This window comes from Rutidosis leptorrhynchoides, chromosome 1, assembly GCF_046630445.1.
Source record: "Rutidosis leptorrhynchoides isolate AG116_Rl617_1_P2 chromosome 1, CSIRO_AGI_Rlap_v1, whole genome shotgun sequence".
Lineage (NCBI taxonomy): Eukaryota > Viridiplantae > Streptophyta > Magnoliopsida > Asterales > Asteraceae > Rutidosis > Rutidosis leptorrhynchoides.
Genome location: NC_092333.1, coordinates 643,469,398 through 643,487,456, shown reverse-complemented (window position 1 = coordinate 643,487,456; position 18,059 = coordinate 643,469,398). Strand labels below are relative to the sequence as shown.

Here is an 18,059-nt window from a genome sequence, read left to right as displayed (position 1 = left end):
TCATGACTTATTTACATGTAAACAAAATTACACATCCTTTATATCTAATCCATATACCAACGACCAAAAACACCTAAAAACACTTTAATTCATCAATTTTCTTCATCAAATTGATTTCTCTCAAGTTCTATCTTCAAGTTCTAAGTGTTCTTCATAAATCCTATAAGTTCTAGTTTCATAAAATCAAGAATACTTCCAAGTTTGCTAGCTTACTTCCAATCTTGTAAAGTGATCATCCAACCTCAAGAAATCTTTCTTATTTACAATAAGATATCTTTCTAATACAAGGTAATACTCATATTCAAACTTTGATTCAATTTCTATAACTATAACAATCTTATTTCGAGTGGAAATCTTACTTGAACTTGTTTTCGTGTCATGATTCTGCTTCAAGAACTTTCAAGCCATCCAAGGATCCTTTGAAGCTAGATCCATTTTTCTCTTTTCCAGTAGGTTTATCCACAAAACTTGAGGTTCGTGAATCGACCAGTGGCCAAGTCTTACTTCCCGACGAAGTAAAAATCTGTGAAAGTGATTATTAAGAGCTTCTGCTGTTGCATAATAAATTAAGGACAGGATTTGGAGTCCATGCTTGTATAATATTGTTTAAAAACTGCATTCGAAGACTTATGTTGATGTGTAATATTATCGTAAAGCATTATGTAATGGTCGTGTGAAAAACGCTATATTTTAGATTATCATTATTTGATAATCGTCGTAATATTTTAAAGGTTATGGTTTGCTTTAAAATCGAATGCAGTCTTGGAAAAACATCTCATATAGAGGTCAAAACCTCTCGACGAAATCAATTAATATGGAACGTTTATAATGAATATGAATGGGACATTTCACAACACCTTTCCAGGGTGACACTTTCAACATGACTTTGTCGCCCACTTGAAATTCTAGCGGTTTTCTTCTTACATCAGCATAACTCTTTTGGCGACTCATGGCCGTTTTCAATCGCTATTGTATTTGAATGATCTTTTCGGTGGTTTCATGAATAATTTCTGGTCATGTAAGTTGTCTTTCTCCTACTTCACTCCAACAGATAGGAGATCTACACTTTCTACCGTAAAGTACTTCAAATGGCACTGCGTTGATGCTCGTATGATAGCTGTTATTGTATGAAAATTCTGCCAACAGTAAGTGTCGATCCCAACTGGTTCTAAAGTCAATCACGCATGCCCGTAACATGTCTTCCAATGTTTGTATTGTTCTTTCACTTTGACCATATGTCTGTGGGTGATAAGCGGTGCTCATATCTAATCTAGTTCCCAATGCTTTTTGTAATGACTGCCAGAAACGTGATGTGAATCAGGTGTCATGATCAGATATGTTAGAGATGGGTACACCATGCCTGGAAACTACTTCCTTCAAATATAGACTTGCTAATTTCTCCATACTGTCTGTCTCCTGTATTGGTAGAAAGTGAGCTGATTTAGTTAGACGATCAACTATCACCCAAATAGTATCATGACTACTTGCAGTCTTTGGCAATTTTGTAATGAAATCCATGGTTATTCTTTCCAATTTCCACTGTGGAATTTCTGGTTGTTGCAGTAATCCTGACGGCTTTTGGTGCTCAGCTTTGACCTTCGCACTTGTCAAACATTTGCTTACATAAGTAGCAATTTCTGTCTTCATATTAGGCCACCAATAGAATTTATTGAGATCGTGGTACATTTTTCCGTTTCCTGGGTGAATTGAGTACCTCGTTTTGTGTTCTTCATCCAGTACTAGTTGTCTTAGGTTACCATGTTTTGGTACCCATATCCTACCAGCAAAATACAGGGTTCCATCGGCTTTTACTTCAAGTTGTTTTTCTAACCCTTTGCTCATTTTGCCTTTTTCATTTTCTTCTTTTAAAGCCTCTAACTGTGCTGCTTGAATTTGATTTGTGAGATCAGTATGAATTATAATATTCAAAGCTCGGACTCTAAGAGGTTTTACTCTTTCTTTCCGACTTAGGGCATCAGCTACAACATTAGCCTTTCCGGGGTGGTAACGGATTTCACAATCGTAATCGTTTAACAACTCTACCCAGCGACGTTGCCTCATATTGAGTTGTTTTTGATCAAAAATATGCTGAAGACTCTTATGGTCGGTGTACACTGTACACTTGGTGCCATATAGATAGAGTGCAAAAACTACTGCTCCAAGTTCTAAATCGTGCGTTGTATAGTTCTTTTCATGAATTTTTAGTTGCCGTGAGGCGTATGCGATAACTTTTGTGCGTTGCATTAATATACATCCAAAACCTTGGCGCGAAGCATCACAATAGATCACGAAATCATCATTTCCTTCCGGTAATGACAAAATGGGTGCAGACGTTAACTTCTTCTTTAATAACTGGAATGAGGATTCTTGTTCCATGGACCAATCACACTTCTTTCCCTTTTGAGTCAATGCAGTTAAGGGTTTGGCGATTCTAGAGAAATCTTGAATGAATCTTCGGTAGTAACTAGCAAGACCTAAGAATTGGCGGATTTGTGTTGGAGTCTTCGGTGTTTCCCATTTACTAATGGCTTCGATCTTGGCAGGGTCAACTTTAATTCCATGTTTACTGACAACATGGCCCAAAAATTGTACTTCTTGTAACCAGAAATCACACTTCGAAAATTTTGCGTACAATTCTTCTTTCTTGAGTATCTCTAGTACCAGTCTTAAGTGTTGCTCATGTTCTTCCTTGTTCTTCGAGTAAATCAATATGTCGTCAATAAAAACAATGATAAATTTGTCTAAATACGATTTACAGATGCGATTCATTAGATCCATGAATACTGCTGGAGCATTAGTTAATCCAAAAGGCATGACTAGAAACTCATAGTGACCGTAACGGGTTCTGAACGTGGTTTTGGAAACATCTTCTTCCTTCACTCTCAGCTGATGATATCCGGAGCGTAGATCAATCTTGGAATAAACATTTGATCCTTGCAATTGATCAAACAAATCATCAATCCTCGGTAATGGGTACCGATTCTTGATCGTTAATTTGTTTAATTCTCGGTAATCTATGCACATTCTCATAGATCCATCCTTCTTCTTGACGAACAGAATAGGAGCACCCCAAGGTGAAAAACTGGGACGAATAAATCCACGGTCCGATAATTCTTGCAACTGGTCTTGTAATTCTTGCATTTCTGAAGGTGCAAGTCTATATGGGGATCGGGCTACAGGTGCGGCTCCTGGTACGAGATCAATCTGGAATTCTACACATCTGTGTGGAGGTAGCCCCGGTAATTCTTCTGGAAATACTCCGGCATATTCTCTTACAACCGGCATGTCATCAATGCTTCTTTCTTCAGTATCGATCTTCTTTACGTGTGCCAGAATAGTATAAAGACATTTTCTTATAAGTTTCTGGGCCTTCATACAGCTTATAAGGTTCAGCTTCGAGTTGCTTTTCTCCCCATAAATCATTAATGACGTTTCATCCTTTCGAGGGATGCGGATTGCTTTCTCAGCGCAAACAACTTCCGGTCTTGTTTTGGACATCCAATCCATGCCAACGATTACGTCAAAACTTCCTAATGCTACGGGTATCAAATCGATTTTGAAGGTTTCACCAGCGAGATTTATTTCGCAACCATGGCAAATTTTATCGGCTTTTATCAGTTTACCATTAGCTAATTCAATAGTATATTTATCGTCTAGAGGTAATGATGCATATTTTAGTTTAGAACTAAAGTTTTTACACATATAACTTCTATCAGCACCCGTATCAAACATAATAGAAGCTAGTTGATTATTAATGGTAAACGTACCCGTGACAAGATTAGGATCCTCACGTGCTTCACTGGCACTAACATTAAATACCCTCCCACGTGCGGGTTCTTTGTTCTTCTCCTTATCAGGGCATTGATTTATAAAGTGACCAGACTTCCCGCATCCAAAACATTTCTTGACATCGGTCAGTTTTGTCTTTACTTCAGAAACGGTGGCATAACAATCTTTCGCCACATGTCCTTTCTTGTTGCACTTATCACAGACCACTTGGCAATAACCTGCATGATTTGTGTAACATCTTTTGTAGAACGGATGGGGTCCCTTATAGTTTGGACTTGCAGTTGCCCCATCTTGTTTACCTTTAAAAGTTTCTTGTTTCTTCAGGTGAGTACTTTTGCCCTTATAGTCTTCCCATTTCCTCTTTCCTTCAATTGTCTTGACTTCGGTAATTGGTACCTTAATCGAACTCTCTGTGATCTGGTCCATGAGTTGGTGTGCCATTGTCATGGCTTCCTGCATCGTCTTCGGTTTGGACGATGTAACATTTCCTCTAATATTGATCGATAAACTGTCAATATGCATTTCTATCTTTCGTTTCTCGTTTGGCACCAATTCGTGACACAACAAGGCTAGTTCCATGAAATTCTTTTCATAGTTATTGAGATTCGCACCGAAAACCTTCAGATTACGTAACTCAGATTCCATTTTTCTGATCTCGTTTCGAGGACAGTACTCCTCGATTAGCATCTTTTTCAGTTCTTCCCAAGAGATATCATATGCCATATCTACTCCTTCTGCTTTATCATAATTGTTCCACCAAGTAAGTGCACCGTCTTGTAACGTGCGCGAAGCATACTTTGACTTGTCTCCGTCCGCACAATTACTGATTTTGAAAACGGACTCCATCTTTTCAAACCATCGGGTTAGACCGACTGGTCCCTCGGTTCCACTAAACGTCTGTGGTTTGCATCCTTGAAAAGTTTTGTATGAGCATCTGTTTCATGAGTTTGTGTTTACGGCTGCTGCTTTGGCTGCTGCTTCGGCTGTTGCTTTTGCTGCCTCAGCTGCATCAATTCTTTCATTCACACGTTTCTCGACTAGTTCCTCAAACTCAGCATCCGACATTTGAGACATGTTTCTTCAATAAACACAACAGATATAATTTAATCATATAGAATATTATAGGTAAAATGAGTTGTCAATAGTTAATCGTAGCATATTAATAATATGAACCAATTATTATAAAAGCCTTTTCTTCTTATTAGCATTTTATAATTATTTCTCGGGTATTACCTACCCGTTAAGTTCATACATAATAGCTAGTACAAGGAATTAACTACTAAAATCCTAATAATATTCCACTATGAAAAATTATAGCGAGTTACTACGTTATTATGTAATAATAATAATAAGAAGTAGTAATAATACAAATAATCATTCCATGCATTTATTATTAATAAACCAAAATAATACAATACCATACAATACTGATATTTTACATATGCTTATTCTACATAACAAGATAGAGTAGCACACATAAGCAATAGAATAGCGCATGGAAGATTTATGGTTGCGAGGTCGTTTATTCAGAACTATCAGAAACTTCTTCCCATTTGGTTCTCTCTGCCAATTGTTTGTGCGCACATGGTCCGACAGACATTCTAGCAGTGTATTTAATTTTTGGTTGGGGTTTTGAGGTGCCCGGTGCCTCAGTGGGTTTACTATGGTAAGGGTGGTGACGAACCGAATGGTCCTATTCCTTTTTAATAATTAAGGACTTTTTATTATTGTGGTTGTTTTTATTATCTATATCAAGTTGGAATTTCTCCTTAGTGACTTCTTTTATTTCATTAGCGAAATCCTCCTCCTCACTGATCTCGTCTGATGACAAACTATTTGAGTCATGTGTAGGAGAATATGATGACGAACTGTCTGCATCATGTGTACGAGAATATGTACCGGTGGTCATGAACCGAAATCTACCAGGCGTAATATTCACAACCCGCCCGTCGGCGGTGTATCTGGCCCAATGTCCATATTCATTTAGAAATGGATGATCCTCGTTTATTCCAGGGATCATGGGTCCATGCCAATGATACTGTGGCTCCGAAAAACTAGAGCTGGGTGGAGCTGGGACCTCCTCTGGGTTAACCTGAAGTTGAGATTCCCCAGCTAACACAATTTCTTCTTTAATAGGTATTGGAACGCCCTTTTCAGTTGTGGATAGAATAGATTCAGTGTCCGATTCCGAGTCGTACAAAATGATAGGATTAGAAGAAGTCATCTATCACATAATTGAAACAACAATTACGTTAGTATATAAATATATCACATATAATGTTTTTGACAAAATGATAAGCAAAAATCGGTAAAAGCAGATATGGTCATAGTCCAGACTCACTAATGCATCCTAACAATTATCAGTTAAATACATTAATGCAAATTCTGGTTCCCTATAACCTGAGGCTCGGATACCAACTGTAACGACCCGTCAAAATCGCTATTGACGCGGCACGTTAATCATTGATTCCACAGTGAGGTTTTGACCTCTATATGATACGTTTTGATAAAATATTGCATTCATTAAAATACGTGACTTTCTAAACATAGAAAGTCATAATCATGTGGGCGAGTGCTTATGTGGCGACCCGACCAAAATCGTCATTGACGGGGCCGCTAACTTAGGTCCCGTTGCGTGGTCGTAGTCCCTATATGAGACTCGTTTGACCAAAATTATGTCGCATTCATTTGAAAGGTACAAGACTTGCAAGTTTAGTTTACAAAACCGTTCAACAACAAGTCTAAGTTTACAAAAGTCATAAAGTATAAATGAAATAACTTGCGACATAATTAGTTTAAAAACACAGTTGCTATAAGTAGCGTAAGTATGTAAACAAAAGTTTGAATCCAAAAGTGCTATCCCTAGCGTATGCATGCATGGTTGACTCCAATCAAGTAATCAAAGAGTGCGGAAGCATGTATCAAGTAGCCAAGTATGAACCTGAGAAAACATGTAGAAAACTGTCAACGAAAAATGTTGGTGAGATCATAAATGTATTTGTAAAAGTATGTTTTTGAATCACAAGGTTTAGTATCAAGCGTATACATCTCTAAAGATGTGTTTGTATCAAAAAGTATACATCTCAAAAGATGTTATTTGTAAACCATAAGATTTTGTATAAAGTGAATATCAAGCGTATACATCCCAAAAGATGTTGTCTGTATCACGAGCACCCAATTACCAAAACTTAACTGAATCTTACCTCTGCATAATAGTGTTAGAACCTACACTATATACCGAAAATATGTTTCATCCGTCAGATGAGGGTTCGTCAAACCCGCATGGCCACACAACATAATTTCTCGCTCACACCCTACAAGTGTAACTAATGGTAATTGAACTTGAGGATTTTCGTTCTAACTCGTATGTATCTTTGCTCTTGTATTCGCATTTGTATTCAAAGTATGAAAGTATAAACCGTATAAATGTATATAAAGTATATGTTTCTCAGCCCACGATTTAAAAGTATAAAAGTATTTGCAAAGGTGGGACTATGATCTCACCTCGAGTGCACGAGTATAAAAGTACTTCACAAAGTAAACGTGTGCATGAAAGTTGCTTAGCCTTGACCTAAGCAAGTAAGTTGTATCAATTAACCGGTTACGACACAAGGTCAGGTGAAATGTGTTCAATTAGTCCTATGGCTCGTTATGACTCGATTAAATATAGCATGTGAATCAATTTGTCAAGTTTCATACAAGAATCACGTATAAAAGCATGTTAGAACGATTGCATAAAAGTTTGGTTAAGTTTGACTAAAAGTCAAACTTGGTCAAAGTCAACGAAAAAGTCAACACGTTCGGGTTCGGTCCCGAACTATTTTTCTGAGGTTTTTATTCATGTATAAGCATGTTAGAACAAGTCTCATGTGAATTGGGGGTGCGTAGCATAGCAAACATTATTCGAAAATTGACAAAATTGGGCAGCCCACTTTGGCGCGCCGCGCGGGTGTATGGCGCGCCGCGCCATTACCTGTGGAGAGAATTCTGGCAGTTTTCACACTCAAGCACGAATCCAACTTCAAATAGCCATAAATCCTAAACCGTAAACATTCAAAACAAGTATCTTATATCGTTGGAAAGGTATTTTGACAAGGAATACAACTAAACACAATTCATCAATCACAAACATCATTTACAATAGCCGAAATCTCATTAAGTGATCAATAAAAGTCCATTTTCAAAGTTTCAAGTTCATCAATCGCATTTTAAGTTTCGGGAATCCAATTCACACATATGATATGCCATTTTGAAGGTAATGAAGCATACATTACTACTAAACACTAACAATTAACATTTCATGGCATTCAAGCATCAAAAGTTCATGTCAAGAACTATCAAACCCTAGTCAAACATCACAAAATCCTTAATCGGGTTTTTGAAGTTTTCTTAATCAACCTACACATCAAAATGTAGCTAATGATACTAGTAACACAATTAAAACATGAACTTTAACAATTAAACAACTTTTAATCATCCAAAATCAAAGATTAAGCTAACCCACTTCAAAAGTTCAAACTAGTTACTCAAATCAACAAATCGAGCAAACAAAACATATATTCATGCTAGACACGAGCCATAGACACTAACTAACACAATTTCAAGTCAAAAACACGAATTTATAGAAATCTAGAGTTTTTAGAAAGTTACCCAAACCTGATGAAATTTGTATCAAAATGTAGAGGATGAAGAGAGGATCACGAATATGTAATTTGTTTTGTGATGAACTTCCTTGATTGAATTTAGATGATAAATCTTTGATGTTGGGGTTTGAGAGAAAACATGGAAGTAGCAAGAATGAGGGAGGTGGAATGGATGGAGGAGAAGGCCACTTTGACTATTTGACCTAGTCAAATTTTTGCCCACTTGGCAAGTTTAGTCCCTCAAGTTTTAAAGCGGGTGCGGGAATTAACCGAGCGAATATTTTAAAAACGCTCGAGTAAACGAGTGATATTATAATTAAATAACGAGAATATTATGAACGTTAGTCAACGGAAAATACGAAATTAAATAACGAAAGATATTATTTTTTTTTAAAAAAAAGACAGTGTTAAAAATAAATTTAACGCAAAAACGCGGGATGTTACATTACCTACACCTTAAAAGAAATTTCGTCCCGAAATTTAGTTGGAAGTAGTAGTCGTTGTTTCTTCCTCGAGATCTTGCGTTGTCGGTTCTACGAATAAGTGAAGGTACTCCTTCGGGTATTTCAACGAACTTCGACAGTCGCGATTTTACGTTGGTTTAAAGTTTGGTTTCATGATTCAAAATTTCAACCGGTTCTCCTAGGAAGGAAAGTTTGTCACCGATAGTAGGTTCGTCGAAGACGATAACATGTTCCTGTTTCGCAAGACTCTTCTTCAAGTTTGATATATGGAATGTAGGATGAACGGAGCTCAAATGAATCGGAAAATCTAAACGGTATGCATCGGGTCCAATACGCCCCAAGATTTCAAAAGGATCAAAATATCGCGGATTTAGCTTTCTATGTTTCCCGAAATGAATTACACCTCCTCAAGATGCGACTTTTAACGTTACGCGGTTTTCCACATGGAATTTGAAAAGTTTACGTCATCAGTGGCATAGCTCCTTTGGCGACTACGGTCGTCTCGAGCCTTTCTGAGGTTAAAGAAGTTTCTTGGTTGTTCCATGAATTAGCTCGGGTTCGGTGGTTTGATTATCATTAACTTGGTTCTACAAAAGGAGAATGACGTTTCCGGTCATATAAGATTTCAAAAGGTGTGACGTTAAAACTAGAATGAAAATCATTGTAGTAAGAGAATTCGGCTAAAGGAAAATACTCTTCTCAAGTAAATTTGGAGTTGATAACACAAGCTCGTATTACGGTTTCCAAGGTTTGAATCATACATTTGCTTTGTTCGTCGGTTTATGGTTGATGCGTGGTACTCATGTTTAAACGTGGTCCCGAGGCTTTTCGAAAAGCACTCCGAAATCTAGAAGTGAAACGAGGATTTCGATCCGAAATGAGGTACAGTTCTGTAAGGTATATTCGAACAACTTTGTTAGGACTTGAAAATGTTTGTTAGAACAAGTTTCTGTTTCTCGAGAATTTCACGCCGCGAAAGATTTATCGGTTTCCAAATACGTTCGTCGAGACTATTCACCCCCGAGGCGAATACTAGTATAACGTGAAGAGTCTCTCTCCATTGAGAATTTAAAATAAAAGATTTCCTGAACCAGAATTACGAGTGTAAGGCGAGAGAAGTTTCCGCCTCGATGCGAGCATAACGAGTAAATTGTAGTTAGTCAATAAGACTGTGCGAGGACGAGATAGTATACACGTGTAACATACGGTTGAAGTCGAAAGGAATCGGTAATTCATTCGGAAGCATAAGTATAGTTCGACAAAAAATCGAAGGTGTGTCCCCGGTATGGTTGTTATCAATATTCTCGGAGTTTTCAGATGTCCAACATGAATATATGAAGTCATGTACATGGCTCATGGTGGTGTTTAGGTTGATCGAGTCTAACCACCATCACGTGTCACTAGAACTTTGGTATGTCTTACCGTAATATAACCACGTTGATCGAGTGTCGTTATATTACGCTAACTCATACCTCCATTCCCACATCACTCTATAGATTCAAGTTCGTGTAATCGTGAAGTTTAAAATAAACAAAGTGTAACGACATCTCTAACGTGACTCGTATTGAATCGAAAGAATTAGTGCAACTATAAAGAAGCGTTCCCCGAGGGAAGTGTATAAATGATTGTTCACGTCAATGTGGTTCGAGTCAGACAATAAGGTATTCAGGTATGAAAAGAGTAACGAGTCATGATAACGAGTAGCACGCAACCGTAGTGATAAATGTTGATGACGATACTCACCTAGAGTAGTGATGGTAGTAACACCAAAAAGTAGATAGTAAGAAACACCAGTGGGAAACCGATAGTAAGTTGAAACGGTGGCAAATAACAATCCGGGAGACAGAGTTCCCGAACAAATGTGACTAATGAAGTCGTCGTCATCCATACGTGTATGAATCATGAATTTACGTGTGTTACCAAAAAGTGGCGGAATACGAGTTCGTATGATGAAGGTTGGGTACCATTAAAAAGTTTGCCTAAGAATGATTCAAGTATAATGCACAAGTAGTCAAGTAAGTGCTATCTATAGCAAATGTATGTCAGAATGCAAATGCTAACTATCCGGTTGTAGTCTAGACTCACTAATGCGTCCTAACGACTCTGTTAGACACACTAATGCATGTCATAGTTCCCTACAACCAACGCTCTGATACCACTTGTGGCGACCCGACCAAAATCGTCATTGACGGCGCCGCTAACTTAGGTCCCGTTGCATGGTCGTAGTCCCTATATGAGACTCGTTTGACCAAAATTATGTCGCATTCATTTGAAAGGTACAAGACTTGCAAGTTTAGTTTACAAAACCGTTCGACAACAAGTCTAAGTTTACAAAAGTCATAAAGTATAAATGAAATAACTTGCGACATAATTAGTTTAAAAACACAGTTGCTATAAGTAGCGTAAGTATGTAAACAAAAGTTTGAATCCAAAAGTGCTATCCCTAGCGTATGCATGCATGGTTGACTCCAATCAAGTAATCAAAGAGTGCGGAAGCATGTATCAAGTAGCCAAGTATGAACCTGAGAAAACATGTAGAAAACTGTCAACGAAAAACGTTGGTGAGATCATAAATGTATTTGTAAAAGTATGTTTTTGAATCACAAGGTTTAGTATCAAGCGTATACATCTCTAAAGATGTGTTTGTATCAAAAAGTATACATCTCAAAAGATGTAATTTGTAAACCATAAGATTTTGTATAAAGTGAATATCAAGCGTATACATCCCAAAAGATGTTGTCTGTATCACGAGCACCCAATTACCAAAACTTAACTGAATCTTACCTCTGCATAATAGTGTTAGAACCTACACTATATACTGAAAATACGTTTCATCCGTCAGATGAGGGTTCGACAAACCCGCATGGCCACACAACATAATTTCTCGCTCACACCCTACAAGTGTAACTAATGGTAATTGAACTTGAGGATTTTCGTTCTAACTCGTATGTATCTTTACTCTTGTATTCGCATTTGTATTCAAAGTATGAAAGTATAAACCGTATAAATGTATATAAAGTATATGTTTCTCAGCCCACGATTTAAAAGTATAAAAGTATTTGCAAAGGTGGGACTATGATCTCACCTCGAGTGCACGAGTATAAAAGTACTTCACAAAGTAAACGTGTGCATGAAAGTTGCTTAGCCTTGACCTAAGCAAGTAAGTTGTATCAATTAACCGGTTACGACACAAGGTCAGGTGAAATGTGTTCAATTAGTCCTATGGCTCGTTACGACTCGATTAAATATAGCATGTGAATCAATTTGTCAAGTTTCATACAAGAATCACGTATAAAAGCATGTTAGAACGATTGCATAAAAGTTTGGTTAAGTTTGACTAAAAGTCAAACTTGGTCAAAGTCAACAAAAAAGTCAACACGTTCGGGTTCGGTCCCGAACTATTTTTCTGAGGTTTTTATTCATGTATAAGCATGTTAGAACAAGTCTCATGTGAATCGGGGGTGCGTAGCATAGCAAACATTATTCAAAAATTGACAAAATTGGGCAGCCCACTTTGGCGCGCCGCGCGGGTGTATGGCGCGCCGCGCCATTACCTGTGCAGAGAATTCTGGCAGTTTTCACACTCAAGCACGAATCCAACTTCAAATACCCATAAATCCTAAACCGTAAACATCCAAAACAAGTATCTTATATCGTTGGAAAGGTATTTTGACAAGGAATACAACTAAACACAATTCATTAATCACAAACATCATTTACAATAGCCGAAATCTCATTAAGTGATCAATAAAAGTCCATTTTCAAAGTTTCAAGTTCATCAATCGCATTTTAAGTTTCGGGAATCCAATTCACACATATGATATTCCGTTTTGAAGGTAATGAAGCATACATTACTACTAAACACTAACAATTAACATTTCATGGCATTCAAGCATCAAAAGTTCATGTCAAGAACTATCAAACCCTAGTCAAACATCACAAAATCCTTAATCGGGTTTTTGAAGTTTTCTTAATCAACCTACACATCAAAATGTAGCTAATGATACTAGTAACACAATTAAAACATGAACTTTAACAATTAAACAACTTTTAATCATCCAAAATCAAAGATTAAGCTAACCCACTTCAAAAGTTCAAACTAGTTACTCAAATCAACAAATCGAGCAAACAAAACATATATTGATGCTAGACACGAGCCATAGACACTAACTAACACAATTTCAAGTCAAAAACACGAATTTATAGAAATCTAGAGTTTTTAGAAAGTTACCCAAACTTGATGAAATTTGTATCAAAATGTAGAGGATGAAGAGAGGATCACGAATATGTAATTTGTTTTGTGATGAACTTCCTTGATTGAATTTAGATGATAAATCTTTGATGTTGGGGCTTGAGAGAAAACATGGAAGTAGCAAGAATGAGGGAGGTGGAATGGATGGAGGAGAATGCCACTTTGACTATTTGACCTAGTCAAATTTTTGCCCACTTGGCAAGTTTAGTCCCTTAAGTTTTAAAGCGGGTGCGGGAATTAACCGAGCGAATATTTTAAAAACGCTCGAGTAAACGAGTGATATTATAATTAAATAACGGGAATATTATGAACGTTAGTCAACGGAAAATACGAAATTAAATAACGAAAGATATTATTTTTTTTAAAAAAAAAAGACAGTGTTAAAAATAAATTTAACGCAAAAACGCGGGATGTTACAGCTTAGGTATAAGCAAAACCCCAAAATACGTATGTCTTTAATTTACAGGTTGACATCACAGTCCAATTATTTATTACACAACGCAGTTTTATTTAGAATGCACTAAAATTTATACAAAGCATGAAAGACTTCATGCAGGCAACAAGCACATCACAGCGGAAGCAGTCTAAGAACCTGAGAATAAAACATGCTAAAAAGTCAACACGAATGTTGGTGAGTTATAGGTTTAATTGCTCGAGTCATAAATATATATAAAGATAGACCACAAGATTTCATCAAAAGTTTATCAATAGATTCTACGTAACAGAGCACCCTGGTAACTAAACTTTAACGTTATAATGATAATTACCCCATTCATTTTAATACACGCAAACCAACGTGTCATAAACTCAAATAACATACGTCCGTTAAAAGGCTAGCGCTCTAGCTCGGACGGGGATGTCAAGCCCTATGGATCCATATACAATTATTCGCGTCTACCAGTTCATATCGTATGTACTGGCAGCTACTAGTTACCAAAGCTAAGGGATTTTCAGTTTAACTCAGTGTAGAATTTAGCATGTACTTGTGTCTTATTGCGTTTAAAATAAATTGCATGTATTCTCAGCCCAAAAATATTTAAAGTATTTAAAAATGGAGACTATAAACTCACGGTTCAATATTGAGACTTAATATTGTAGGCAAATTGCGTAGACGTAATGATGGTAGATGACTGTATGGTTGACCTTGGATTCAAGAACAATACCCCGAACAATACCCAATATTTCCTTAGCTTAAAGCGGTTTAAAACCCAAATTAAAACACCCTCGAATATACATTATTATTATTAATCTTAAAATTAAAAATTAAAATTATAAATATAATATAAATATAAGAAAGAATCAGAGAGATAGAAATGGTGTGTTACTTCGTCGAGCAAAACTGACCTTTTATAGTACTTTTCCATTTACTGTAGCTCATGCGATCGCATGAGTTTCAGTGTTTTTTGCCATGCGATCGCATGGCCGCCTTATCCGTTTTTGTTTGGTAGTTCGTTGACAACAAATAGTGTTTACTGTAGCAAATAGTGTTTACTGTAGCAAATAGTGTTCATTGTAGCAAATATTGTTTACTGTAGCAAATTGTGTTTACTGTAGCAAAGTCGTTTTCACTGTAGCTACTGTAGCAAAGTCGTTTTCACTGTAGTAAATAGTGTTTTACTGTAGCAAAGTCGTTTTTACGGTAGCAATTAGTGTTTTACTTGTACATCTTATATACAACAACAACAACAATACCCAATCCCACAAAAGTGGGGTATGGGAGAGGTGGGTGTAGACAATCATTCCTCGTACCCTAGATTAGAAGGAAGTCGCTACTCCACCCGCGAGTATAGAACCCGCGCCTAGATAAGGTCGTCCCTCCCTCTACTCTAGAGCAAAAGAGATTGCTTCCAAAAAGGACCTCCGGCCAGATGTGCTCATAAAAACGAAATAGATAGGGCAAAAGATACGTACCTGTAAGGGTTATGTGCGCCTAGCAAGATGCAACCAAACACAGTAACCAAAAAGGGAATACAAATATCAGTATTGCACAACAGTAGGGCAAATAGCATGAATCATATAGAGCACAAAACCATTTAAAATCAAGTAGACATACAGACAAACAAAATATATATATATATATATATATATATATATATATATATATATATATATATATATATATATATATATATATATATATATATATATATATATATACACACACACACACGCACCACACATAAGCATGGATAAAACCCATGCTTAAACATATATACATATAGGTAAATTCGTAGATATATATACCTAGGTACAGAAACAAGACAGACAATCATATATACACCAATACATGTTACTTAGATACATAGATACATATATAGATACACGCATATGCAACGGTACATGTATATAGCCTAAATACATATAGATAGATACAGGTGCATATATACTATGTGGAGGGGTATATATAGTGTAACTATAGAATAACTAGTTATAGTTATGTATGTAGTTGTACAATAAATGTAATAAAAACATTGAAAAAAAAAAAAAAAAAAACTTACTCAATTATCCTAATTCTACTCCTCCACAGGCTCCTATCAAAAGTCATGTCCTCCGTCAGTATAAGCTCTTTCATGTCCAGCTTCAATCTATCCTCCATCCTACGTCTAGGTCTACCCCTTCTCCTTACGCCGCCAACGGCGAGGGTCTCGACTCTCCTAACCGGGGCTAAAATTGGGCGCCTCCTGACATGCCCAAACCATCTAAGTCGTCCTTCCCTAAGTTTGTTGATGATGTTCCCAACTTCCAATTTCTCCCTAAAAACTCCATTTGGTATCATATCTAGCATGGTCTTACCACACGTCCATCTAAGCATCCTCATTTCTGCCACCTCCATTCTCCTCTCTTGGGCCTTCGTCATTGGCCAACACTCTGATCCGTACAACATGGCTGGTCTGATTGCCACCTTGAAGAATTTCCCTTTCAGCTTAAGGGGCACCTTCTTGTCGCACAACACCCCTTTCGCAGCCCTCCACTTCAACCATCCTACACGTATACGATGCGTCACATCCTCATCTATCCTTCCCGAATTGTGAAGCATCGAGCCTAAATATCTAAAGGACCCTTGCGGGGGTAAAATCTGATCCCCAATTCGGATATCCACTATATCATCGTGTTCCTCTTCACTCTTCTTGAAATCACATCTAAGGTACTCCGATTTAAGTCTGCTAATCCGTAGGCCATTTGATTCTAAGGCGATCCTCCATTGCTCAAGCCTTCTGTTAAGCTCATCCTGGGAATCCGAAACTAATACAATATCGTCGGCGAAAATCAGGCACCATGGGATGTTGTCTTGTATCCTATGAGTCAACTCGTCTAGGATCAAAGCAAAAAGATAAGGGCTAAGGGCAGATCCTTGATGTAGGCCTACCTCAACAGGGAAAAACTCTGTGTTTCCTACCGCCGTGCGTACACGAGTCTTCGCCCCCTCGTACATATCTCTAATAGATCTTATATATCTACTTGGGACACCCCTAACATTAAGTGTCTTCCAAATCAGCTCACGCGGGACACAATCATAAGCTTTTTCCAAGTCTAAGAATGCCATGTGTAGGTTCTTTTGTTTTTCCCTACACTTCTCCATAAGGCTTCTAACTATGTGAATAGCTTCTATCGACGAGCGACCTGGCATGAAACCGAATTGGTTCTCTGAAACCTTTGTCTCGCGTCGGAGCCTCGTCTCCATCACTCTTTCCCAAAGCTTCATAGTATGACAAAGTAACTTTATGCCTCTATAATTACTACATATTTGCGCATCTCCCTTGTTCTTGTAAATAGGAATAACCTCACTGAGTCTCCATTCCATAGGCATATTTGCGCTTCTAAACGTCGTGTTGAAAAGGTTTGTCAACAATCTAACCCCATCGCCTCCTAGGCACTTCCACGCCTCAATCGGAATTTGATCCGGTCCTACTGCTTTGTTTCTCCCCATCTTTCGTAGGGCCAATCTAACTTCCTCCTCGTTAATCATCGTGCAGAAACAGTTGTTTTGAAACTCCCGAACCTCGTGGGATTCACCGTTCCGCTCTGGTCTTCCCCTACCGAAAAGAGATGCAAAATAATCTTCCCATCTTTTCCTAATAAGATCTTCTCTTACTATACTTTGACCCGCTACATCCTTGATATATTTGATGTTACCTAAGTCCCTGCTTCTTCGCTCCCTAGCTTTGGCTATCCTATATACGTCATTAGCTCCCTCTTTAGAGTCTAGTTTCCTATATAAATCTTCGTATGCTTTGTATTTTGCAATTGCTACGGCCTTCTTTGCTTCTCTTTTAGCTTCTTTATATCTTTCTTCTACCCTAGTTCTCTCTTCATGTGACCCTTCTCCAAGAGTAATGAGCTCCCTAAACCTCGCCTGCTTTAAAGCGACTTTCGTTTGGACATCGTCACTAAGCCACCACGACTCTCTTCTACTCTTATGGGCTCTCGATGTCCCTGTAGCCATTCCTAAGGTCTCTTTTGCCACATCTCTAATAGTGGACGCCATGCGATTCCATAACCAGTTTACATAATATTAACTCATATAGAGAATTGGTTTAAATTAGTCTAAATTTTCCGGGTCATCACATGTAGTATGATGTGTGACGACCCGGAAATTTTCGACCAAATTTAAACTTTAATCTTTATATTATTCCGACACGATAAGCAAAGTTTGTTAAGTTAAATCTCAAGAATTTTAAACTGTGTTCATACATTCATTATAACCTCGACCAAATTCCGACGATTCACGAACCGTTATATATAAATAGATATGTATATGTATATATATATATTATAACTTGAGAATATTAATAAAGTATTAAACGTATAATACTTTACACGAACGTATTTGTTTCAATATGATTTTCGACAAAATTAAAAAAATATATATTAAATGATTGAATTATCAGAAACATTGAATTATGATTACAA

At 37.3% G+C, this 18,059-nt stretch overlaps 1 protein-coding gene across 1 annotated transcript in view; it reads right to left on the bottom strand.

The window, feature by feature from the left end:
• LOC139849525 (uncharacterized) overlaps positions 1–17,634 on the bottom strand; it is a 49,893-nt gene extending 32,259 nt beyond the window's left edge. The window contains exon 1 of the mRNA XM_071839174.1: positions 17,005–17,634. Coding sequence (XP_071695275.1) covers positions 17,005–17,634 — 630 coding nt within the window. The remainder of the gene's footprint in view (positions 1–17,004) is intronic.
• Positions 17,635–18,059: the final 425 nt, after the last annotated feature.